Source organism: Pelophylax lessonae (genome assembly GCF_965119305.1).
Source record: "Pelophylax lessonae genome assembly, chromosome: 1".
Lineage (NCBI taxonomy): Eukaryota > Metazoa > Chordata > Amphibia > Anura > Ranidae > Pelophylax > Pelophylax lessonae.
This window is the reverse complement of record NC_138768.1, coordinates 494,459,063-494,485,764: the sequence shown is the minus strand read 5'-3', so window position 1 is coordinate 494,485,764 and position 26,702 is coordinate 494,459,063. Positions and strand designations below refer to the sequence as shown.

Genomic DNA, 26,702 nt, shown 5'->3' with positions numbered 1-26,702 from the left:
GTGCTGTTCTGAACAATGCAGGTGAATTCCTTGATGAACATCCAGTAAGTTACTATACTTGATATGCGTTTTGATCACCCAAGACCACCGATATTGATTGAGTCTAGACAGGAATGATATAGAAGTATAGAAGATCCAATGAGCTTCCTCTATTATATTGCAGATGGAGGTATTGTCATGGCTGATGGTAAAGTGTACTCCAGAGATTCCCAAACTACGGCCCTCCAGTTGTTCAGGAACTACAATTCCCATCATGCCTAGTCATGTTTGTGAATGTCAGAGTTTTACAATGCCTCATGGGATGTGTAGTTCTGCAACAGCTGCAGGGCCGTAGTTTGGGAATCCCTGGTGTACTCCATAGTAGGGTCCATGAAGGAAAGATCCAAGACATCCTAGAAGTCAATCAACCAGTATACAGGGTTGGCATACGTGGGTACCATACCATATGCTATATCACGCCTGTCTAGACTCTTATAATTTGGAGTTTAGACCTCTGGTAAGGAGGCATTTTATATCAATATCTGTGGAGGTGCACTTGGGTGATCAAAACACACATCAACTATACTCACTGTTACTGGATGTTCATCAAGTTTTTTTGTTTTGTTTTTTATTTACAACCTTTACTACTATTTTAATTTAGGGTTGCTTCAATGCCACTATCCTGGGAAAGCTAATGCCTAAACCACAAGGTAAGAGGTCCTCTCAGACTGATTGTCGGCCTCACCAACTTGATAACTAATAGCATAATTAAAATTTGACTAAAATCCCTGCAAGTTCAGGGAATTCCTAGGGTACATCCAGGTCACCAGAACTAGCGTCCCCATTGGAAGATTTCTCCTCTATTACATTTCTGAGGACAACCCAACATTTAGGATTTTCTTTTACTTTCAATGATAATGGTAAACAAAACAAATAAGGGGAATCTCTGTAAAGGGGGCACCAACAGCAATAAAAATTGCCAGGGGGGGCGTGGGCAGCATGATCACAAGATGATGTCTGTGTACGGTCTCCCGGCAAAATAAGCCCGTGCTGTAGCCATCCTTCAGCTATAGCGCAGGCAGGAGAGGTTAAAGTTGTCTTTCATTATAAATGAGACAAACCAATTAATAATCTGTGCACTTTGAGAGCGCATATTCTCACCACTGCATTTCGTTAACACGTGTTATGCCATACGATATTGTGTGTTGCCCATAGCATATCTGTTGGTAAAGTGCACCAAGGTACAATTTAGAATTCATAAAACTGCACTATGCCAATACACAGAACATTACCACAGATCACTAGTGTGAATAGTTAAACTATATTGACACCAGTGTTTTAAAATTAGCACTGGTTACACTAGAAAGGTTTAAAAACTGTCCATCTTTAACCATTTCAATACAGGGCACTTTGACCCCCTTCCTGCCCAGGCCAATTTTCAGCTTTTAGCGCTGTTGCATTTTGAATGACAATTGCGCGGTCATGCAACACTGTACCTAAACCAAATTTATGTCATTTTTTTCCCACAAATAGAGCTTTCTTTTGGTGGTATTTGGTAAACAAATAAAAAAAAAGACTGAAAAGTTTGAAAAAAAAAGTTTTTTTGTTTATGTTATACAGTTTTGTAAATAGATACATTTTTTCCTGCACTGATGAGCACTGATGAGGCCGCACAGACAGGCACTGATGAGGAGGCACTGATGGGGTGGCACTGATGGGGGGGCGCTGATGGGGTGGCACTAATATGCTGCACTGATAGGCAGCACTGATATGTGGCACTGATAGGTAGCACTGATATGCAGCATTGGTGGGCACTGATAGGTGGCACTGCTGGGCACTGATAGGCAGGATTTATGGGCACTGATGGACTCTGATAGGTGGCACTGATGGGCACTGATAGGCGGCACTGATGGACGGCACTGATGGGCACTAATGGGCACTGATGGGCGGCACTGGTGGGCAATAATGGGCACTGGTGGGTGGCACTGGTAGATGGCAATGATGGGCACTGGTGGGCAGCACTGATGGGGAAGGAACTGGCAGGCTCCCTGAGCCCTGATTGTCATCCCTGGGGGCCATGGTGGGCATCTCTGGGGTCATGGGTGGGCATCCCTGGTGGTTCTAGTGGCACCCCCCCCCCCCCCGAGGGTCTGCACTGGTAATCAATGATCTGATTATCCAACTACTATACAACAAGGAAATTGGATATATTTCTCCTTTCTTTCCCCTGGACATTGCATCTCTGCCGCTGGGTGTGGTCCGGTCCAGTGCTCACCCATTGGAAGGTTCCCGGCTATGTGCCAGAATCCTTTCTGACCATTGCCGTATCATCGCTATGCCTTACCTCATACCATGGAGTGTTGTCACTTTTAACAGATGTCATTTTTTACCTAAAATGAAATGAATCAGTAAAGGGGTCACATACTTATAGTCCCTGAAGAAGCCAAACACTTAGGCGAAACATGTAGGACCTATGTGATCCACATTGCTATCTATTATTCATTTGTTTCATTTTGGAAATGTATATGTCTGTTTTTTGTTTTTTATACTATTTTCTATGTTTTTAAGCTAATTGCATTTGTAATAAAATTTACCTTTTATATATTGTGGTCCTCTGTGTAGAAATTTGTTGCCACCTTATAATCTATGCCTCTAAAGTCCCATGCTTCTGGTGAGGTGCGGCCCGGATATTTTTCTAGCCTTTTGACTTGACTATATGTCGGATTGGCTCCTCACCAAAAACTCTCATTTCTCAGCTAGAGAAAATGGTGTATTATTTGCATTTTGATGCTTTGAAGTTCTGTAATTTTTTAATCTGCGTTATTTATTCTATGTTGTATTTTAATTGTATGGATGAATTGTATAGAGTGTAGTTTTAATTTGTTTTATATGTTGCTAATGGCTGTTATTGGGAATTTTATTATATCTTTGCGTCTTGCTCTGTTCATTCTTGTGTTGTCTTTGTTGAGTGTGTTATGCGTTGCAATAATTTTCCTTTAGGATTAATGAAGTATTCTAGATCTGAATCTGAAAAATCTATAATGCCGAGCAGGGCTTTTTTCTCAGAGAATAGGTGCAGGAACTCCTCCCTTCTGAGTATCCCCTTGTCTCCACCCCCAACCTACCTTTGAGCATCGTTCCTTATTTCCAACCCTCACCCACCTCCCAGTACTGCCCCTTTCAGAGAATATAGAACTAAGTAACATTTGTGGTATAAAGTAATTTGTATGGAATTTGTTAACAATAACAAGAAAAGCTGTAAAATAGATCCCCTGCAGCCAGGAACAATGGATACCCCCGGCAACAATGGACCACCTGCAATAAAATATCCCCCCAGCAACAATAGACCCCCGGCAGCAAAAACAGATCCCCCTGCAGCCAGCATCAATAGACTCTCCAGATCCCTCCCAGCAACAACTGACCCCCCCAGCAACAGAAGAACCACCTCCAGCAACAACAGATCCCCCACAGCAACAACAGACCTCCCCCTCAGGAAAAAATAAATCCCCAGCAGCCAGCATCAGTAGATCCTGTAGCACACCCCAGCGCCCCTTGCCATCACATACATCCATGGCTGGAGGTGCCGGAACTGCGTTCCGCCACGTTCCCACTGAAAAAAAGCCCTGATGCCGAAAAATATCTTCATCAAGATTACCAGGTATCACTTCTTCAAAAGTTACTGTGGCCTTAAAAAGATTAATCAGATTACCTGCAATCCTTTGTTCTACAAAATGGTATAATGGTCAATTCTAAATTGGTATATTAGAGGGCGCCGGGCGGTGTGCATCATGTCAGTAAATATGCATCCGATTAAACTAGGCAAGATGTTGCTTGCATAGCTAATTTATTTAATCAAGAAATACTTCCACTTTCAAGCCATATACAGTGTAATAATTATGTGTAATTGTTCACACGTGACACTGCCATAGATGTGGAATCTAGGGGAAAGGTTACACACAGAATACCGCGGGGCTTCTAGCAACAACAAAATATTTAAAGAACATTCCAATTGTCAGACAGCTATGAACTTTCACCCACTTTTGGTTTCAACATTTATACCAGACAGGAGCTAAAACTATATGGTTGGAAATTTTGAATCATCAAGAGAGAAATATAATATTCCCTTAGCAGCAATAGAGAAAAATGTAGTTTGTACTTACTTTTTCTAGAAACTATGTATACACAAATTCAATATATATTTTAACTATAGCCAAATAAATCTGCTACTGCCTATTTTCTCTGCCCCCACTAAATATATGCTAATACAGTTATAGTGGTCTACTTTAATATATATTTTATGCTTCTTTAACTTAAAGCTAAACTCTAAACAAGCAACGAAATATTCAGATGAAAGGATTTGCATTTCTGTCCATCCATATGTGAGATTTACACATTGACACCACACAGCCCTGTCTGGCAGAGGAAAAGACCAGATTTTAATTTGTTTCTGTAAAGCCCCGTACACACGTACCAATCGTCGGCTGAACGATCGACCGTCTTTTGTCCAGGGCTGTCGTGTCTGTTGAAAACTGCAAAAGACTGCACACAAATTTTGTCAGCCAACAACAGCCGACTGCAGAAGTGATGTCATGTGATGGTCAACTTTCCGTGTGTTTTTTCTTTTCTGAGCATGCCCAGTCTTGCTAATCTGCTGTCTGTCGGCCGAATTCTGTACTGACTGGCGAACAATCAGCCGTTCTGGTGTTGGCCAACAAAAATTTTAATGCTTGCACGACAGATTCTGTTCGGCCGAAAATGCGCTGTCGGCTGTCGGAAGCATCATACTAACAAGCCTACAATCGGCCGATCGGTCGTCGGCCGAATATTTACGGCCGACAATCGGTACGTGTGTACGGGGCATAGCATTTACAGGGCTTGTTTCTCCCCTACTCAGTGACTAGGGGTATCACTTGATTTCTTGCATTAACAACGCACTGCAAGTATGTTGGGTAATGGCACTGCAGCGCAGCAACGCATGTAATGAGTGTTTCTGCACATCGTGTTAACATGCATTACTGCAGCGCAAGGATGTAAATGGACCCCTCTGGTGTTATTAATGTCTAGAATTTTTCTTTTGTGATTGACATCCTAAGGCAGCCCACGGCACATCTGTTGACAAAGTGCATTAGGCCCCTTTCACACGGCGTCGGGCGGTTGTTGTGTTGACGCTATCAGCTTTATTTTTCTTAAATGCACAAAACTGTATGTTATGAAAACTTTGCTACATGCAGTGTGTGAATGGGGCCTTAGGGATGCATTGTCTACGGTAAATAAGTTCCTCTTTCCGCAGCTAAAAGCTGAATTCTTTTTCAATATTTTTATTAGGAGAGGTTTTTTTAAACGTACAATAAGTAAGCACATACATATAGCGAAATAGCCCAGGTGTTATATACATTACAAATAGTACATTGGTTAGGCATTATTATATTCAATGAGATAAGAAGTGAGAACCAAACAAACAGGAAGATAAACATAGTAATACATATACAGTTTACATGGATTATAATAATAATATGACAGGTAGCAAGGTTAGACTTATGGCGGAACTCCATATTTCCCAGGGTTTCTAGACTTTTGCAAAAGCCAGTTATGAATTAGTACTAAAGGCAAGTGCTTTTTTATAAGATAAATAGATTTTGACCAAGGATAGCACTCCTGAGGGGTTTGGAGTTGATTGAGACTTCCAGTATTTTATGATCAAGGTTCTAGCAGCTAATAGGATATGAAGAATGATGGTGCGGAATTCTTTTGGCCATTGTTCTATTCCCAAATTGAGCAGAGCTAGAGCAGGGTTTAAAGGTGTCAATATTCCCGTGATGTTATATAGATGTACTAGATATTTTGTGTCAGAAGCTGGTTAGACTTTTACAGTCCCAGAGGATGTGTAATAATGATCCTATGTGTTCACATTCTCGCCAGGACAAAGGGGAGTAGTTGGAGGGGAATTTAGACAGACGCAGTGGGGTGTAATACCACCTGTGTGTTATTTTATAAGCTTGTTCCCAGTGGTTGGTGTTGTGTGTTGATGTGTACATGGAATTGCAGGCTTTCAGCCATTGTTCCTCTGAGAATTGTTGTTGTTTCTTCATCGTATGATGTGTGAGTGTCCACTAACGTATTAAAGGATTCCGCATGATCGCACATCTTATCTTCCATCTGATCTACCCTGACTCCCAGATCTTGTATGGCGGCTTGCATGCGATTAAGGCATGAGGTCGTATCTTGTTGTAGCGATTCTCTAAGCAACATTAACATGGTTTTCAATAATGTGTCTCATACAGGGAGATCAGATGTGGTGAATGCAGCAAATGGCTCGTTGGGAGATGCGGGTGCAGATAAGCAGGCATTCTGTGCACTCACCTCCATGCCTTGGGAGCCTGGATCGCCATCCAGGGCTTCTCTCCTGGGTTTGGACTTGACTGGACTCCTGGAAGAAGGTGATGAGGCCCCTGAAGAAGTAGGGCTGGCATGGGGGCTGATTATGTGCTCCCCTGGGTGAATGCGGGCTCCCTCAGCATGGCCAGGATTTGCCAAAGGCTTCACTTGTGCGCCGCTGCCGGCGCCATTTTGGTGGAGGTCTGTTGGGGCTTTGTATAAGAATCCGTCAAGCTTGTAAAGCTTTGGCGGTTCCTTTCACCTGCGGGTCATCTGTGGTGGGTCCCCGAGGTGGGATAGAGGAGAATTGCCGCTGTCAGAAGTGCCAGGGCTCCGGAAAGCGTTGTTTTATCCATCGGCCGAGCGGAGCACTGTCAGCAAGCGCCCATTCTTCAGAGCGGTCGCCACGCCCCCCCCCCCTAAAAGCTGAATTTGAATCGTTCGTGTGAAAGGGACCTTAGGGTACAATTTAGAATGAATGGCACTCTATCACACCAATGCATAGAAAATTTCCAGAAAACACTAGGCATTTAATTTTCAGTAACACTAGTGTTCTAACCACTTGCTGACCGCCGCACGACTATTTACTGCGGCAGTCAGTCCCCTACAGGCAAAACGATGTAGGGCTACGTTGCTCGCCTACGAGCCTCTAGGGGGCGAGCGCATGCCCCTCCGGAGGCGCACTTCTGCCCCCCCCCCTCGTTTACTAACATAAATGCGCGAGTGACCGGCGGCTCCGATGTCCACCGGTCACTCGCGATCTCCCACTGGAGAGGGAGAAAGGCAGGCAGCTAATGTAAACAAAGCCGCCTGTCATTCTCCCTGGTGTAACTGCAGAGATCATACGATCCTGCCATGTAGGATTGTATGTCTCTGTGGTTACATCACAAGCCATGCCCCCTCCACAGTTAGAAACACGCTCCTAGGGATAAATTTAACCCACTGATCACCAATAAAGTTAACCCCTTCCCTGCCAGTGTCATTTTTACAGTAACAGTGCATATTTATAGCACTGATTACTGTAGTAATGTCATTGGTACCCCCAAAAGTGTCAAAAATGTCAGTCAAGGGTCCGATCTTTCCACTGCAATGTCGCAGTCCCGCAAAAAAATCGCAGATCATCGCCATTACTAGTAAAAAAAAAAAAAACAATAAAAATTACATAAATCTTTCGTGTAGTTAGTAGACGCAATAACTTTTGCGCAAACCAATCAAAATATTGCGATATTTTTTACCAAACATATGTAGCAGAAAACAAATTGGCCTAAAATGTTAAAAATTTTTGATTTTTACATTTTTTTGGGGAATTTCATATAAAAAATGTGAAAAATATTGTTATTTTTTCAAAATTGTCGCTCTTTTTTTGTTTATAGCTCAAAAAGTAAAAATCGCACAGGTGATCAAATACCACCAAAAGAAAGCTCTGTTTGTGGGAAAAAAAGGACGTCAATTTCATTTGGGTACAGCACTGCACGACCGCGCAATTGTCTGTTAAAATCATGCAGTGCCAAATCGCAAAATAGGCCCTGGTCTTTGAGCAGCCAAATCCTCCGGGGCTTAAGTGGTTAAAATTAGCACTGGTTAAACTAGAAAGAAAAGACGTTCTCTTTCCTAGCCATGTACAGTGTAAAAATTGTAGTGTAATTGCTCATACGTCACGCTACCATTGATGTGAAATCTAGGGGAAAGGTTACACACAGAATCCTGCAGGGCTTCCAGTAACAAAAGAATATTTAAAGAACATTCAGATTCTCAGACAGCTATGAACTTTCACCCACTTCTGGTTTCCGCATTTATACTGAGATGGACCTAATCTACAGAAAATGTTGAATTCCCAATAGACAAACATAATATCCCCATAGCAGCAACAGAGAAAAATATAGTTTGCACTTATCTTTTCTAGACACACACTAAGAAATATATATTTAACTACAGCAGAGTAGATATACTACTACACATTTTCCCCGTCTCCACTAAATATATGCTATATATATGCTATATTAGTTATAGTTTTCTAATTGAATATATATTCTATTTTTTAAATCTTTCTTTATACTCAGAGCCTAAACTAGTATGCATCAAGTTGAATTTCTATCTTGTAGCAGTTGAAAAAGAATAAATAATTATTACAACCCCAAATACAAAACAGATATAAAAGATAAAGGTAGTGAAGAGGAGAAATGTGAGCATTCCGATGGTATTGTATACAACAGCCTGTTACACTTGGTGAACCTAAGCCCAGTTGACAAAAAGCCAAGTTTCGTAACTGCCTTCTGGAACTGCTTAGTCATATAACATATAAACAGAAAACAAGTTTCAACTTTAACACACTTGGGTTCTGGCAATGTTATCATCTGTACAGTGAAAACACTTTGACCTATGGTTTCTGTACAGTGCTATAGTAGAAGAGATCACATTGTGATACTAAGTGCAGTGATTTTGGCCTTAGAAGATTAGCAATGTTAAAGTAAACTAACACCTGATCAAATCTGCCTGCTTTTGACATTTGTAGGCAATGTGAAACCATTTAAAATAGTACATAGATGTAACAGTATTTGTTTAGTTGCTTTAATTGCTTTACTAAATCACGTATGATAAGAAACAGAACAACAGCAGCCTTTATTCATTGTAATATTTACTGGGATAAAAAAAAAAACACAAGTTAGGTCTGCTTCTTAAAACCTGTGCTGTAAAACTTCCTTTGCATAGTTACATAGTAGGTGAGGTTGAATAAAGACAATAGTCCATCCAGTTCAACCTGTGTAGGTGTGTGTGGCTGTAATCATCTCTCATACCCCTGAATGTTCTGATCCTTGAGATGTACATCTAAGAGTCTTTTGTAAGCCACCATACTTCCCACAGAAACCACCTCTTGTGGTAGAGAATTCCACAATATTGTAGCCCTAACAGTAAAGAACCCCCCACGTTGCCTGAGGTTAAAACGCTTCTCCTCTAATCGCATTTTATGCCCTCGAGTCCTCATGCAATCCCTTCGACTGAACAGCTTATTTTCTAAGCTGAGATCCCCATTGTGATATTTAAAAATTGCTATCATGTCCCCCCTCAGGCGTCTCTTCTCCAGGGAGAATAAATCAAGCGTCAGCCTGACGTACACTAAGCAGATCCAAACTTCCAAAACAAGTTAAAATCTATGTAACAGCTGTGAAAAACATCTTTATTCAGATATTGTTTAATATCCATAAGGCCCAGTGTATGTGAGAGACAGCAATGAACCTCTAACACAGGCATATCCAACCTGCGGCCCGGGGGCCGCATGCAGCCCAAAACTGCAGGCAATGCGGCCCACGGCCCCATTACAATTTTTTTTTGCTGGGGAGGAAGGAAGTCAAGTCAGGGGCACGGCCACAGAGGCTGCCTTGGAGGGGATCATACACTAGTTGTGTTAAATTAGTGCTGGGAGGGGGGGGGCTTTATCACAGGAAGGGCGTAGCAGCGTTTTATTACTTATATACCTTAACTATAGTTTATATTTTATATGCGGCCCGAGAAAATTTCTCTACACTCAATGTGGCCCAGAGAAGCCAAAAGGTTGGACACCCATGCTCTAATACATGTGTTTGAGAATACCACTCTTGCATTACAAACAGGCAAGAATATTATTATTAATATTATACGTGATTTATATAGCGCCAACAGTTTACAAAGCGCTTTATTTACTTAACCACTTAAGCCCCGGAAGATTTTACCCCCTTCCTGACCAGGGGGGTATCTTGCGATTCGGCACTGCGTGAATTTAACGGACAATTGCGCGGTCGTGCGATGCTGTACCTAAACGAATTTGACTTCCTTTTTTTCCCACAAACAGAGCTTTCTTTTGGTGGTATTTGATCACCTGTGTGATTTTTACTTTTTGAGCTATAAACAAAAAAAATAGCGTAAATTTTGCAAAAACAACAATATTTTTCACATTTTTTTAATATGAAATTCCCCCAAAAAAAAATGTAAAAATCAAAATTTTTTAACATTTTTGGCCTTTTTTGTTTTCTGCTACATATGTTTGGTAAAAAAAATTGCAAAAAGCGTATTTTGATTGGTTTGCGCAAAAGTTATAGCGTTTACTAACAATGGGAAAGATTTTTGTCATTTTTGTTGTTTTTTTTTTTAACGCGTAATGGCGGCGATCTGCGATTTTTTTTTGCGGGACTGCGACATTGGGGCGGACAGATCGGACCCTTGACTGACATTTTTGACACTTTTGGGGTTACCAGTGACATTACTACAGTAATCAGTGCTATACATATGCACTGTTACTGTAAAATGACACTGGTAGTGAAGGGGTTAACTTTTTTTGAGAGGGAGGGGTGGTGTGTGTCCCTAGGGGCGTGATTCTAACTGTGATTGGCTGTGGCTTGAGCTGTAGGAACAGTGATCAACGGTCCTACATAGTAGAACCGTATGATCACTGTTCTTACACAGGGGAGAATGACAGGTGGCTTGTTTACATCAGCTGCCTGCCTTTCTCCCGCTGTCACGGACGATCGTGAGTGCCCGGGCGGACATCGGGTCCACCGGGCACACACGCGGGGGGGTCTGTGACCGAGAGGGAGTGGGAGCGCGCCTCCGGCGGCGCGCTCGCTCCCCAGAGCCTCGCAGGCTAGTGACGTACCCATACGTCACTTTGCCTGTGAGGGGCTGACCGCTGCAGTATATGTACTTGCGGCGGTCGGCAAGTGGTTAATTGCTTTACTAAATCACGTATGATAAGAAACAGAACAACAGCAGCCTTTATTCATTGTAATATTTACTGGGATAAAAAAAAAAACACAAGTTAGGTCTGCTTCTTAAAACCTGTGCTGTAAAACTTCCTTTGCGTCAGCCTGACGTACACTAAGCAGATCCAAACTTCCAAAACAAGTTAAAATCTATGTAACAGCTGTGAAAAACATATTTATTCAGATATTGTTTAATATCCATAAGGCCCAGTGTATGTGAGAGACAGCAATGAACCTCTAATACAGGCATGTCCAACCTGCGGCCCAGGGGCCACATGCGGCCCAAAACTGCAGGCAATGTGGCCCACTGCCCCATTACAATTTTTCTTTGCTGGTGAGGAAGGAAGTCAAGTCAGGGGCACGGCCACAGAGGCTGCTTTGAGGGGATCATCCACTAGTTGTGTTAAATTAGTGCTGGGAGGGGGGGGGGGGGGCTTTATCACAGGAAGGGCGTAGCAGCGTTTTATTACTTATATACCTTAACTATAGTTTATATTTTATATGCGGCCCGAGAAAATTTCTCTACACTCAATGTGGCCCAGAGAAGCCAAAAGGTTGGACACCCATGCTCTAATACATGTGTTTGAGAATACCACTCTTGCATTACAAACAGGCAAGAACATTATTATTAATATTATACGTGATTTATATAGCGCCAACAGTTTACAAAGCGCTTTATTTACTTAAATATTATTACCTATTAAATAAAAAGGGTATCCCAGAACACCAGATTATCGATGTAAGTAAGGAGGATGTATTTGTGCAACAGTGCAAGAAAGAATAAATCCCTGATAGGAACAGATATAGTTAGGCTTAGTTTCCACTAGTGGGACTTGTCGTGCGACTTTGGACACAAAGTCGCATGACAAGTCACAGCCCATTGATTTCAATGGCACCCGTTCCCATCTATGCGACTTAAAGTTGCAGCGACTTTGAAAAGGTGCCTGCACTACTTTGATGCGACTTTGAGTCAGAGTGTGTCAAGTCAGATCAAAAAAGTTTCATCAAAGTCGCACTGTAAATCGCACAACTTTGGCATCGCACTAGTGGAAACGTAGCCTAAATCTAAGCACTTTAAAGCTTTATCATTTTTGGATTGTACCCCTTTCTTTATCTTATGTTGCAACACAGCACTCTTAATCTTTTACAGCCTCTTTGTAGACACTCCCTGTCTTTATACTTACACCCCAGTGATGGCTGCATGGCATTTTTCAGGGTGTGTTCAATAATATTTTCAATGGTGGACCATGTTTGCGTAATATGTGTTACAATAGCCACTTGTAGTTCCCATAGAAACCAATGTGACAGGGTGGGTATACAGGAACCCAACTAAGATATAGGGACACACTACTGTCAGCCTATAATTAGTAGAACAATAATCCATACCTTTTTGGCAGGAACACCAGGTAATATTTAAATGAATGCTGCATTGTTATTGGTATGCATTGTTAAAATTAAAATGGCTTTAACCACTTGCCGAGCGCCGCCCGACTATATACCGCGGCAGTCAGCCCCTCCCAGGCAAAGTGACGTACGGGTACGTCACTAGCCTGGGAGCCAATAGGGGGCGAGCATGCGCCGCCGGAGGCGCGCTCCCGCCCCCGCTCGTTCCCTAAGCAGCCTGCTCGTCGGGTGGAGAGGGAGAAAGGCAGACGGCTAATGTAAACAAAGCCGCCTGTCATTCTCCCCTGTGTAAAAGCACAGATCATACGGTCCTACATAGCAGTTGATCTCTGCTGTTACACACACAGCCACATCCAATCACAGTTAGAAGCACGCCCCTAGGGACACACTTAACCCCTCCCTCTCCAATAAAGTTAACCCCTTTCCTCCCAGTGTCATTTTTATAGTAACAGTGCATATGTATAGCACTGATTACTGTAGTAATGTCACTGGTAACCCCAAAAGTGTCAAAAATATCAGTCAAGGGTCCGATCTGTCCGCCGCAATGTCGCAGTCCCGCAAAACAAATCGCAGATCGCCACAATTACTAGTTAAAAAAAAAACAATAAAAATGACAAAAATCTTTCCCTTAGTTAGTACATGCAATAACTTTTGCGCAAACCAATCAAAATACGCTATATTTTTTTTACCAAACATATGTAGCAGAAAACAAATTGGCCTAAAATGTTAAAAAATTTAGATTTTTATATTTGGGGGGGGGGGGGGGATTTCATATTAAAAAATGTGAAAAATATTGTTGTTTTTGCAAAATTGTCGCTCTTTTTTTGTTTATAGCGCATGATCAAAAAATCGCACAGGTGATCAAATACCACCAAAAGAAAGCTCTGTTTGTTTCATGAATCCATGCTGTCTGTTGCTTAAAATCTTTTTTTACAGCAAGAACTTATCTATGTGGCCTTTTAAACTCCGGTATCACCCTGACTATAGAAGGTAAACTAACAGGTCTATAGTTACTTGGAGAAGACTTTGATCCCTTTTTAAATGTAAGCACCACATTGGCCCTATGCCAATCCAGTGGTACTATTCATGTAATTTCTTTAGGTTTAGTTTAAATCCTGATATCAGTTTGAGATTTCATTTAGAAAAATGTGGTAGGTCTGTGGACTGGTCAGCATGAGCAGCATATCTTAAGAGATCTAAACCTTTCTCTGTCTTAGGCCCCTTTCACACAGGCGGACCGTTCAGATCTGCCTGTCCGTTTTTTTGGCGGATCTGAACGGTCCCCCCATGCATTCCTATGGGGCATCGGATGTCAGGGGAGACATGTCCGCTGACATCCGACCCGATCCGATCCGTCAAATCTGGACGGATGGAAACCCTATTTTCCATCCGTCCAGCGGATCGGATGGAATCGGGTGAGAACGGACTGACGGTCCGTTGACATCCGATTTCCCCCATAGAGATGCATGGGGAACTGTCAGCTGTGTCTCCGCACACAGCGCGGAGACACAGCTGTCCTCCTCCTGCTCAGCAGGGGATCGGCGGCTCGATCCCCCGCTGAGAAAAACAGACTCCGTCCAACGGACGGAGTGTGTGAAAGGAGTCTAAAGCAGACTCTCACGATGTACAAAGTGGACCACATGGTATCTACCAAAGGCTCAATACTTAGAGAATATATGAGTAAAAAAAAAATATATATCCCTACCTTGTGCTGCTGGCTGTTTAAAATAATGTAGTAGACACAAGGAGAAGTTTGTCAGCCATCACAGGGTTTTCAGTATTAAAAATGTAGCACTCTAAGGCTGGCCATACACTATACAATTTTCTTGTTCAACTTTCCTTTAGATTTACCAAAACCATGTAATATAGGGTCAAACCTAAACACTTTCAATGTGTATGCAATCAGGCAGGCCCTTGCACTACATAGTTAAAGGTAAATCTAAAGGAAATTGAATAAGAAAATTGTATAGTGTATGGCCAGCCTAAGAAAGGTCCTTGGAAATCTACACTGCTCAAGAAAATTAAAGGAACACTTTGAAAACACATCAGATCTCAATGGGGAAAAATATCATACTGGATATCTATACTGATATGAACTGGATAATGTGTTAGGAATGAAAGGATGCCATGATGTTTGATAGAAAATAAAATTATCAACCTACAGAGGGCTGAACTCAAAGACACCCTGAAAATCAAAGTAAAAAAATGAGGCAGCAGACTAGTCCATTTTGCTGATATGTCATTGTAGCAAAATGGTACTCAGTAGTTTGTATGGCCCCCACGTGCTTGTATGCATGCCTGACAACGTCAAGGCATGCTCCTAATGAGACGACGGATGGTGTCCAGGGATATTTCCCCCCAGATCCAGGATAGGGCATCACTGAGCTCCTGAACAGCCTGAGGTGCAACCTGGCAGCTTTGAATGGACCGAAAACATAATCCCCCAGAGGTGTTCTATTGGATTTAGGTCAGGGAGCGTGCGGGGCGTTCAAAATTATCAATTCCTTTTTCCTCCAGGAACTGGCTGCATACTCTTGCCAAATGAGGCTGGGTATTGTTGTGCACCAGGAGGAACCCAGGACCCACTGCACCAGCGTAGGATCTAACAATGGGTTCAAGGATTTCATCCCGATACCTAAGGTACCTAGGGTGCCATTGTCTAGCCTGTAGAGGTCTGTGCTTCCCTCCATGGATATGCCTTCCCAGACCATCACTGACCCACCACCAAACCGGTCATGCTAAATGATGTTAAAGGCAGCATGACATTCTCTATGTCTTCTCTAGACCCAGTCACGTCTGTCACATGTACTGTATTGTACAGGCCAATCAAGCTCCACGCTGCAGTGAGCACAGGGCCCACTAGAGGTTGTCAGGCCCTCAGACCACTATCATGAAGTCTGTTTCTGATTGTTTGGTCAGAGACATTCACACCAGTGGCCTGCTGGAGGTCATTTGATACCGGTCCTGCTGATGGGTTAAGGACCTTTTACAGCCCTGTCCAGTTCTCCTAGAGTAACTGCCTCTCTCCTTCCTGTAATCTCCTCCATGCTCTTGCGACTATCCTGGGAGACACATGAAATCTTCTGGCAATGGTACGTATTGATGTGCCATCCTGGAGAAGTTGGACTGCCTGTGCAACCTCTATTGGGTCCAGGTATCGCCTCATGCTACCAGTAGTGACACTGACCCTAGCCAAATGCAAAACTAGTGAAAAGCAGTCAGAAAATATGAGCAGGGTAAAAAAAATGTCAGTTTTGGAAGTTGTCTCATTGTTGCCCATCAAGTGTACCTGTTGTTACCCAAAAGAACTGAAACTGATTAACACCCCCCTCTGCTACTTAACTGGCCAGATAAATATCTGTAATGAAGCTGAAATGCTGAGCTTTGCGGCTGAGTGCTCGGTGTGCTTTGCGGCTGAGTGCTCGGTGTCCCTGAAGGTGGTAACAGGAAGCACAAAGCCCAAAGTAGCAGGGATTGCCAGCTGTGCCCCAGATGAGGGTTGGTGGTAGGGAGATCTCTCTGCATCTGGACACCAGAGAAGGTGAGCACTAGGGCCCAGGAGCACTGAGGATGGTGCAGACTGCACACGGCTGAAAGCAGGTTGTAATGGGAAATGCAGCAGGCATAATCAACAGGTAAGTACTGAAGGTAGGTACTGCAGGCTGGGCACCAAGGGGGATCACAGCAGACAAGGCACAGCAGAAGGCATAGTCGGGGACGAAAGCAGAGGTCAGTAAGCCAGTGGTCAGCAGATCAGATAGCAGAGTAGTGGTTAGGCAAGCCGGGGGTCATACACAGGGCAGAAGGCAAGAGAAGATCCGTGAACAATCCAAGGTCAGAGCTGGGAGCGAGACAAGAGGAATCCAAGAGCAAGCCAGGTTGACAACAGGTGATCAGAAGCAGCAGCAAACACAAGAACAGGATGCAGGAAGCTGAAGACCAGTCAGCAATGTCCATGGGCCACAGTCACCCTTTTAAAAGCCTTAGGGTTCCGGGATCTTACGTCCGTTGCGTGCGCCAGCCATGGCGTTCGCAATACGCGTAAGCGTATTTGTGTGGGCGTGGTCATATTGAGAATTGGCTAATGTGCCAGGTCTGTGAGCGACTATTACCTGGCTAGTTCCCTGACAGTATGCCAGGAATTTACTTGACTTGATGCTATACTCTGATTAAAAAGTGTTCCTTTAAATTTTTTTGAGCAAAGTATTTAAGGACTAGGCATAGAAGGCAGTTGAAAATCTTTTTAGTGCCCACACTTAGGACAAGAGTAGACCTTTAGAGGTCTTTAACATTGTCACTAGATATTTGTGCTTCTCTATGCTACATAAGAAGTTGTCTGGTCCACTTCCAAAATTGGAATATCATTTTGAGTGAAGTTAGTCCTTAAATGAAGAGTAAGATTTTTCAAAATTAAATAAATCAAATATAACCAACTTACTTTTCTTTGCAGAATTGTGGCTGTTGTTTTTCTCAAACCAATCATCATTTCCCTGAAGAATGGGCCTCCAGTAATGGCTTTCCAATTTACTTCTTTGTATCTGCAATGCATGTTATCTGTTAGATATCAATTGCATACCAGCTTAATATTTCTAAGGTAGCAAGAATAAAGAGCTGCTCATGTTTCTAAGGGACAGAAATCCCTCCTCATTTACAGACATCACGCATAATATTTTCCCTTTTGACCTACTTTGCCATTCAGCTTTTCCCTTAGCATTACCACCTCTTTGTTCAAGCTGATCATCACTATAGTTATCCTGTCTCCTTAAGTCTGTCAATGATTTGAGCTTTCTGACATGGTGCATTATTCTGCTAGAAGTAGCCATCAGAAGATGGGTACACTGTAGTCAGGGATGGACATGGTCAGCAACAATACTCAGGTAGGCCGTGGCATTTAAACGATGCTCAATTGGTACTATGGGGCTCAAAATGTACCAAGAAAATATCCCCCACACCAATTCACCATCAGCTTGAACCATTGATACAAGGCAGGATGGATCCATGCTTTCATGTTGTTTACACCAAATTCTGACCCTACCATCTGAATGTTGCAGCTGAAATCGGGACCTATCAGACCAGGCAACATTTCTCCAATCTTCTATTGTTCAATTTTTGTGAGCCTGTGTGAATTGTAGCCTCAGTTTTCTGTCCTTAGCTGACAGGAGTGGCACCTGGAGTGGGCTTCTTCTGCTGTAGCCCATCCACTTTAGGGTTCAATGTGCTTTGCAATCAGAGATGGTATAAGCATACCTTGTTTGTAACTAGTGGCTATTTGAGTTACTGTTGCCTTTCTATCATTTCAAACTAGTCTGCCCATTCACCTCTAATATCAACAAGGCATTTTTGTCCACATAATTGCAGCTCACTGGATATTTTCTCTTTTTCAGGCTATTCTCTGTAAACCCTAGAGATGGTTGTGCATGAAAATCCCAGTAGTAGGCACCCAACAACCATGCCACGTTCAAAGTCACTTAAATCCCCTTTGCTGGTGCATCATGGCAGCATACAATGGGGTTGTGGCTCTGCCCAAACAACCTGATAGGATGGGTTAACTATAAATGAAAGACAGACCCGACTCGCAGCATTCTCCTTTTTGTCCTCACCTGATCAGGACTGGAGTCGCATCACAAGTCCTTCCTGTTTCAGAGGACTTAATAGCACATTCAACCAGGGCAGTGCCAGCTCTGTAGACAGAGCAGTGCTGAGTGTCTCCTGAGTCTATTTGCAAGTCAGCAAAATGGTCCTCCTAGGACACCTTCATTACGCTTTTATTAAGTGATCCTGGCTTAGATCATGACAGTAAAATTTGGAAAATGCCACGCGCATACTTATGCTACTGACCATCACAACATTTTTCTTGCACCCTCCCGTATGGTGAGTTAGTTACCCTTGTATGATGACATGATGAGCCAGGAAAACAGAAAATTGTATACTCACCTTTCCATAAATTTCCTTTCCTGGTGCATCTCCATCGCAGCATACAGATTCCTACCCAAATGGTAAGAGTTACAGAGAATGCTGCAAGCCGGGTCTGTCTTCGATTCATAGTTAACCTGTCAGAGCCAGAATCCCATTGTATGCTGCCATGAAGATGCACCAGGAAAGGAAAATCATGGAAAGGTAAATATACAATTTTCTGTTTTCTTCCCCATTCTGATGCTCGGTTTGAACTTCAGCAAGTCATCTTCACCACATCTAGATACCTAAATGCATTGGGTTGCAATTGAACAGGTGTATCCAAAAAAGTGGCCGGTGAGTGTACAGTTCCAATATTACAGCAAAAAATGATATAGAAATCTATTTATAAATGGCAGAAGTGTGGTAAGAAGAAAAAGGAGAAACAGCCCAAAATAATAAAGCACTTAGACCATATGGCTTAAGCACACTAATTTCTACGCTAGTGTTTCTGATTTTTGGAGACTCTTTAATGCCAATGGTTATGGATACTCTTTAATACCAATGGTACTATTGAATTGGTGCAAGGCAAATGTGGTGCCTATATTAAAAAAAAAAACACAGCTTCTCTTCGTTCATAAACATTCACTTTGCAAAGTAAACCTTCACTTTCCTTATCAAACAGCCTCCATTCGAAGGATATTCAAGATGAGGTCCTAAGTATGCTTTGAGTAAGACTATAGGGATAGTTTACTGAAGAGTAAACTATCCCCATAGTCTTACCCAAAGCATGCTTAAGACCCCATCTTGAATATATAGTTTAGTTTTGGGTCCCGGTTTGGCTTTCCCATAGGCCAACACCTGGTATTCCAATTTCCAGGCATGAATAAAAATACTCTTCTGCAATCCCAACCACTGGCCAAAAGAATACATTCTTTTTAAAACAGTAAGGTTTACTTTATCAGTACAAATACAAATACAAATAAAATAACAAAAGGTCTACAAAATAGCAATGTCCTACAAAAAGAAAAAATACACGTTAATGAACATTACCTTACTGTTGGATCAAGACCCAAATGCTAGTGCAGGGCTACCCCCGCAGGAGCATCTTTATATTTTGCATTTGCCCGGGTCTCCCACTCTTTAATCTGCAGCCAGTCACAGGGTATTTTCTCACACAGCCAGGTGCACACACACTTCTGCTTGTTGTCTCCAATAACCAGTCTAGGGGATGTGTTTTTTGTTTTATTTGGAGACCGATAGGAGAAGGGATTTAGTGGGATGCTCCAAATAACTATTCACATGCGAGGACAACTTTCTTAGTAGAACTGTGTAGCAGACTGTCAGTAGAACTGTGTAGCGAACTGTACAAAATAGAGCAAAGTCCCTTTGTATTAGGCACAATTTAGTGTACCTTGCTTCTTAAAGACACCAGCTGGTGTCCCCTTTAGCTTACACACAGCAGCTGACTTCTAGCACCCAGAGGAGGATTTAGCAACACCAGTCTCTAGGATCCCTTTTGGGGTCTGTGCTCACAAGGGCCTGGTCGCAGGTCACCTTCCTCTGTGATACCAGACAGGATTCATGGACATCCTCCGTCAGTCAGCTCTCAGGAGAACCCTGGGATTCAGCTTCAATGTTTCACTCCCTCAGGTTGCCCACCTGAGGCAACATGGCAGCCTATGCTGAGGAGGCACAGCAGGCCCCTCCCCGGCTTGACCTCTCTCTGTGGAGGAAGACCCAGAGCCCATGTGCTCATCAAATATAAATACAGACACCCAGCATGCATTAGGGCTCCTCCCCAACTGATTGGTCAGGGCTCTTTGGATATTCATGCTCTAATTCCATACCTGCTAGACCAGTGTGAATTTTCAAGACAGCATGAGCAGCACCAGAGCACACTGAGCAGACTCTGCGAACCAATCACAGTCTCTGTTAAGCAGACAGCACATAAATTGACCTACTGTCTCCCTGTTAGGCAGAGAAAGCAAAAACTATAATACACTCACTCTAGCACCTACCGAGGAGGGCGCTACACTAGTTGGGAAGGAGTTGAGCATGTCACTTGCAGTTTTTGGCTGATCCCGGAAGTTCATGGTTTCTGATGCTTTTGAATCGATTTTAAATGTAAGTTACTATGTTTTTCGATCATAAATAATAATTTGAATACTACACAATGAGGATTTGCTTTCTTGTATAACCATATCACCTACTGGGGGAGAGTAGATAGTGGGAAAGAATGTGGACAGACCTATAAACCATCGCATTGCTGATTGGGTGAAAGGATATGATTAATGATGGGCTCAGGTGTGTTCAGATTGTACCTGCTAGGAAACCGTCACTGCACTCATATGCAATCATAGGCAGCATGTGTATGTGCAGCTGTGAGGTGGGGAATGCCTCACTGCCTATGATTGGCGGTGTGCATTGATGGTTTCCTGGTGGGTATGATATAAACACGCCTAAGCCCATCCCTAGATATGATATAGCCACCCATGGAGAGGAATTGCTTATACCCTAAATGCTTTTAGAATGAGGTGAGCTGCTAGCACACGCAGTGTGGATTGAGGTACAAGAGAAAGTGATCCCATCACTGAGGAATTTGATGACATTACGTTATTCAATATCTACCTTGAGAGATCAGACACATATAATATTACTGTTTTCAATTCTTTATGAAGTTTTATTATACTTTTAATTTTGAACCACAGCGCTACTGTAAATTTGTAAACAATTGAATTTTAGATGTGGGGACACATTGTTAAGTTGTGAGCAGCTGCTTCCCACTTCTTATTTTAAGTGGTAGCTCAACGGATTCTATAACCACATACACTAGTGTTAATGCTTGTTGCCCCACTGCTATCAACATTTCCTCCCATTATATACCTGGGAGCCCAGTAAGGCCGAGGAATCTTATAAACATCTGCACTACCAAGGGGGAATGGGCTCATAAAACAGGGTCTTTAGGTGTTTAAAAAGGGGAGCTTTGCAATTCAACAGGGTGCACATTAAGCTTACCCTATAAATTTCAACATAATGCCCAAAGGAATGGAATGTGCCTTCTTATTCCCTAACCACCTGAGATTGCAAGATGACTGAGATCATTATAGGATACATAGAAAATGCCATAGTGTATGGGTTGAAGCATATGGAAATATGATGACTGTACAAATATCAAATGATTTCTTTTTTTTTTTCTCGGAAGAATTATATCAAGAAAAACAAAAATGTATAACTTTTAGCATAGCATGCTTAAAAAAATAATTTGATCAGTTCACACAAACCTCAAGATATATTTTCATGTGAATAAGCCCTATTTATTTTTTCTATGCTATGTTGGGATGTGGTGCTACTAATAACATATAAAGGGATACAGCAATTGTATTCTTTAAAAAGTATTCTATCAAAAGTATTCTAACACTTGTATTACACCAATGGTCAAAAGCACACTATCATCTGAATTACAGCCATCTCCCACCTAGAATTTTACTTGAGAAAGGGTTCTTCACCCTGAAACATTGTTGGATACTTCCACCTCCACCTTCTTCCAGGTGTCCATGTTCCTTTGTGTTGCTTTCCTGGTATTATACTACGTACTATTATGTATATGTTTACAAGATCTCCTTATCGTGCCACTTTATGTTCTATTTATTTTTTCCATAACGTTTATTGATAAACAAACGATTCAGTATAGAGACCATTAGGCAGATATGGTTACATACAACAAAGGTGGCAAGGAATAATGAATGAGAGAATATGCAGAACAGTATCAACATTTGTTGTCAACCAGAGGGTACATGGTATCAAATGTTAGCAGTAAGTGCCGGTTCACACTAACGCGGCACGACTTCGGGGGCGACCTGTGAAGTCACGTGTACCATGACTTCGGCGCGACTTGCATGGACTTCATATAATGAATGTCAATGCAAGTCGCTCTGATGTCGCCCCGAAGTAGTACAGGAACTACTTTCTAAGTCGGAGCGACTTGAGTCGCTCCTATTAGAACGGTTCCTGTAGCAGTGCATGGACCGCGACTTGTCAGGCTCACCAGTCGCCTGACAAGTCGCGGTAGTGTGAATGGGCTGTAAGAGGGGCATTTGCAGAACAGTATGTAGCAAAACAGAAGCTAGAACACGGTCAAGTGAATTCAATAAGTGTTGTGTTAACAGAAAGGTTGCGCCCCCGTAATGGAGTAGGTAGGGGTCAGGGAGTATCTTACGGGTAAAAATGTCCAGTGGTGGTCCAAAAGGGGAGTATGAGGGATCTGGGAGAGGTGGGAAGGGGGTGGAAGGGGTAGGGGACCCAGGAAGAGAGGGGGAAGAGGAGAGGAAGGAGATAAAGGCTAAGGGTAGGGAGTGATAAGTATGGCAAGGGGTGTGTGTAGAGGAGGGGGTGTAAAGGGAGGATAAGAGGGGTAAGGGGCCCCCCGGAGAGTACAAGACAACCTTGCTGTTTGGTAAAAGGTGCAAATATTGGAGGTTAAACCACTTTGTAATTGACCCTTGCTTGATTCAGGTGATACCGAGCTTTTGTCTAGATTAGGTTGTATGGTGGGATTTTTTGTCTATACTATATGAATTATAATGTATACTTTTTTTTCTTACAAGTCGATAATGTATGCTTTTTATGCTATGAAGCTGATAATATATGCAAATATTTAAACACTAGCTGTTTGGTGTGTTAACTTTTTTTACTTTCAGAGGGAGTGGTGATCCCTTATATTGGTTATTAGTTGAAGAAGGACCCCCTTACAATGGTACCCAGTTGAAGGAAGGCCCCCTTAAGCTGGTTGACGTTGGGAGAAAAAATCTGTTGTTCCGTTGGTGGCAAATGGAAAGAACGTCCTGTTACACTGAAGGTCGGTGACCAGAATGTGCCTAATATTGGTGATCAATGGAAAGAATGTCACCCTTAAAGGCAGGTAGAAAGATCAATGGAGTCAGTGACAAGAGGATAGAGGAAGGGATTCACTTATCCCTCACAAATATCTGTGGAATAATACTGATGCCAGAACTATGCAAGCCCCATCAGGTGGGAGATCAATCCATCCGCTGTTTAGGAAACCCCTAACAACCTTTGGAATCCTAGTTGAAAATGTTGGTACACACTATCTTGGGCTAAATTTCTGTTCAAAACAGTTTGTCTCTTATCTTCCCTTCAGCTCTCTCTAGCGAATACACGGCTTCTAGGATGGATGTTCCTTTGTATGGATATCCTGTTTATCAGTAAAACATGTAGCACCTTACTTTTTTGTAAGCAGGCTGCAGACAAGTATAAATACTGTAAATAATTATTTAAATGTAGCAGGTTTTCCAGGCATTGGGCCTGATGTGGGTCTGCCATTGTTACCGGAAACGCCAGCAGCCCCTTTAAGCTGAATACCCAAGTGTGAGATTGGAGACAATGACCATTCCGGCATCTTTAGTTTGTTTTGTTTATTTGATAATGGGGATGGGAGGAGGGAATGAGTGGGATACTCCTCTGGCTCAACTAGGTACAAATGGGATATCTTTATCAAAATGCCTTTTAGCGCTGTCTTGACGCCGGCTGGATGCCGACCAACGCTTGCTGGCACTTGAAAAACACTGACTTGCGGTACTGTACTTAAACTTTACTTCTCAAAAGTCTTGGACTGCACCGAGACTTGATTCCTGACGCTCTGATTAGCTCAAAAGTCCTGGAAACAGCTCCCTCCAGTCCTTCCTGACTGAGGTAGCCTTTTATAATTGCTTGTGCTGCTGCAATTCTTCTCAACACTGTACACTGCACGCTGCACACTTTAACACTTCAGGGCCCAACCGCTGGTGCCCCCTTTTGCACTTCAGGGCCCTCTCACTAGTCACCCCCTCTACACTTCAGCGTCCTCTCACTAGGCACCCCCTTTACACTTCAGGGTCCTCTCACTAGGCACCCCCTTTACACTTGCTCCTGCACCGGCTAGCTAGCTCCTGGATACCTCTGACCTTCACTGGAGTGGTCCCCTCTCTCTAGGCAGACCCCTAGGGGCAGTTTGCAGTACTCACAAACTGGGAATGCTTTCCTGAAACTGGACCCCTCTCAGCTCTGCTGGTCCTTGGCACACCGGATCCTCTCTGCAGCTCAGCTCAGCCCTCTGTCACCTCAGACAAGCCGCCTGGGACACCTGATCCTGCTGACAGGAGGAGAGACAGCCGTGCTCTCCCTCCTGGGACTCTGGTTCCCACCAAAGATGCTGCGTCATGCGTTCCCCTCAAACTTATACCCCCTCCCAGAATGCTGTGTGGCAGAATCTGCCTTTCTGGGGTAGATACAGGCCTGAGTGCACCATTGGCTGGGTTTCCTCCACTGCCCAATGAGAACCCTCTCATGGAGCACAGTGGGGAGACTCCCCAGTCTCAACAGCTACACCTGGGAGACATGACAGCCCAGCTGAAAATCATGGCCCTGCTGTTAGGCAGCCAGGGCCCACGATACTTACCTAGCACCTACTTTGTAGGGTGATACATAAACATACTTATACTTTATCTTGGCTGTAGACATAAAATGATTGCTTTCCAATCCAGCCGAATACAGTTACATCAAGAAAGAAAAACATATCTATGAGGGTTCCTTAAAGTATAACTAAAAGCAAAACTTTTTTTTAAGTTTTTGATAGTGTGGAGAGGAATTAGAACCCATCAGTTTTTATTGCTGTCTTTCCCCCTGTTAAAGGATTTGTTAAGGCAGAAGGTTTTTATTTATCTTAATGCATTCTATGCATTAGGATAAAAAAAAAAAAAAAACCTTCTGTGTGCCGCAGCCCCCCTAATACTTACCTGGGCCTATCTTTATTCAGTGATGTTGCAGGAGTTTCTCAGCTGCCCTGGGACTCCCTTACTTATTGATTGAGACAGTCAGCCAATCAGGAGAGAGAGGGGGCATGGTCGGGTCACAGCTCCATGTATGAATGAACACAGATAGCTGTGACTCTGCTCAAGTGCCCCCACAGCAAGCTGCCTGCTGTGGGGGCACTCAACAGGAGGGAGGGGCCAGGAGCACAGAAAAGGGACCCGAGAAGAGGAGGATCCGGGCCACTCTGTGCAAAACCACTTCACAGAGCAGGTAAGTATAACATGTTTGTTATTAAAAAAAAAAAAACGAGACTTTACAATCCCTTTAAGGAGATTCACTGAATTTGTCCTGTTTACCATTATCTTTGAAAGTGACAGTAAAGAAAATCCCACATTTTGGGTTGTCCCTAGAAAAGTAATAGAGAAGAAATCTTCCAATGGGGACACTAGTTCTGGTGACCTAGGGGTCCCCAAGGGATTCCCTTTGTTTGTATGGATTTCCTCCCACTTTATGTTTGGCTATGAGACAGGAAATTAAGGGAAATCTCTGAAAGGGGACACAGGTAGCGGAAAAAGAAATCTGACAGGCGTTATAACCCTCCCTTGCTCTATCCAAAATGAAAAAAAAAAAACAGTTTTCCCTATAGTTTTACTTTTGCAGTTAGTTTAACCATTGCAGAAACATTCAGGCTAACCATTTGGGGTGTTTTTTTTTTTCAGATTATAACAATTGTTCTCCAGAGATATGGTTAAAACCAAGTTTGTCTTCACCCTGAATACATGAGTTTGCAAAAATAAAGAGTAGACATGTCGACTTACTTTGCTTTGTATATTTTTAATCTGCAAATTTTGCTTGTCCAGTTTATATTGCTGGAATTTAATCTTTTCCAAAAGTTCACTGATTCTTTTGTTCTGGATTTCCATTTGTGACTGAAATAAAGCAAATAGTGTAACAGTTAAACATTATTTCTGCTTTTTGAAATTAACTTTTTTACCTTCTTCTGAAAATGTGAGGTTTGGCAAAAAAGAATGTCAATGATATAAAATGCCTTAAAACATTAATGGAAAGATGCATTGTTAATACAGTACTTTAATATTAACATCTACATGTGTCTCCGATGTGCAGAGATTTTTCTTTGGACAAGACAGTTTTAGAAAAAGTTATCATTTGATTAATTATTAATGTTTATTTTCAGGAAATAGGAACCAACTTCACATATAATAATCTTCCTTTAAAGAAAACTGGAATTGAAACAATTACGTAAGTTTCATTGCTGACCTTCTTCCGAAAATCCCACTTACTTTGCTGTTTTTAGCTTCAATACTTTCTGAGTCACTTAACTGTAACAAGCATTTAGAAAGCTAAGTCAAATGGAAGCCAGAAATCCCCATCTGCTTGTAAATAGAGTTGTGCCCAACAAGCCCCCCTGGTTTGGTTCGCACCAGAATTCTCAAACATCGCAAAAGTTCAGACCTGAACCCTGAACCTTGTTAAAGTCTATGGAATCCA

The 26,702-nt window shown here is 42.6% G+C and overlaps 1 protein-coding gene across 1 annotated transcript in view; it reads right to left on the bottom strand.

The window, feature by feature from the left end:
• Positions 1 to 26,702, bottom strand: part of ANGPTL4 (angiopoietin like 4) — a 56,161-nt gene that overhangs the window by 25,180 nt on the left and 4,279 nt on the right. Inside the window, exons 2-3 of the mRNA XM_082254957.1 lie at positions 26,012 to 26,127; positions 16,930 to 17,029 (exon numbers count right to left, since the gene is read on the bottom strand). Of these exons, the coding sequence (XP_082111083.1) occupies positions 16,930 to 17,029; positions 26,012 to 26,127 (216 nt within the window). The remainder of the gene's footprint in view (positions 1 to 16,929; positions 17,030 to 26,011; positions 26,128 to 26,702) is intronic.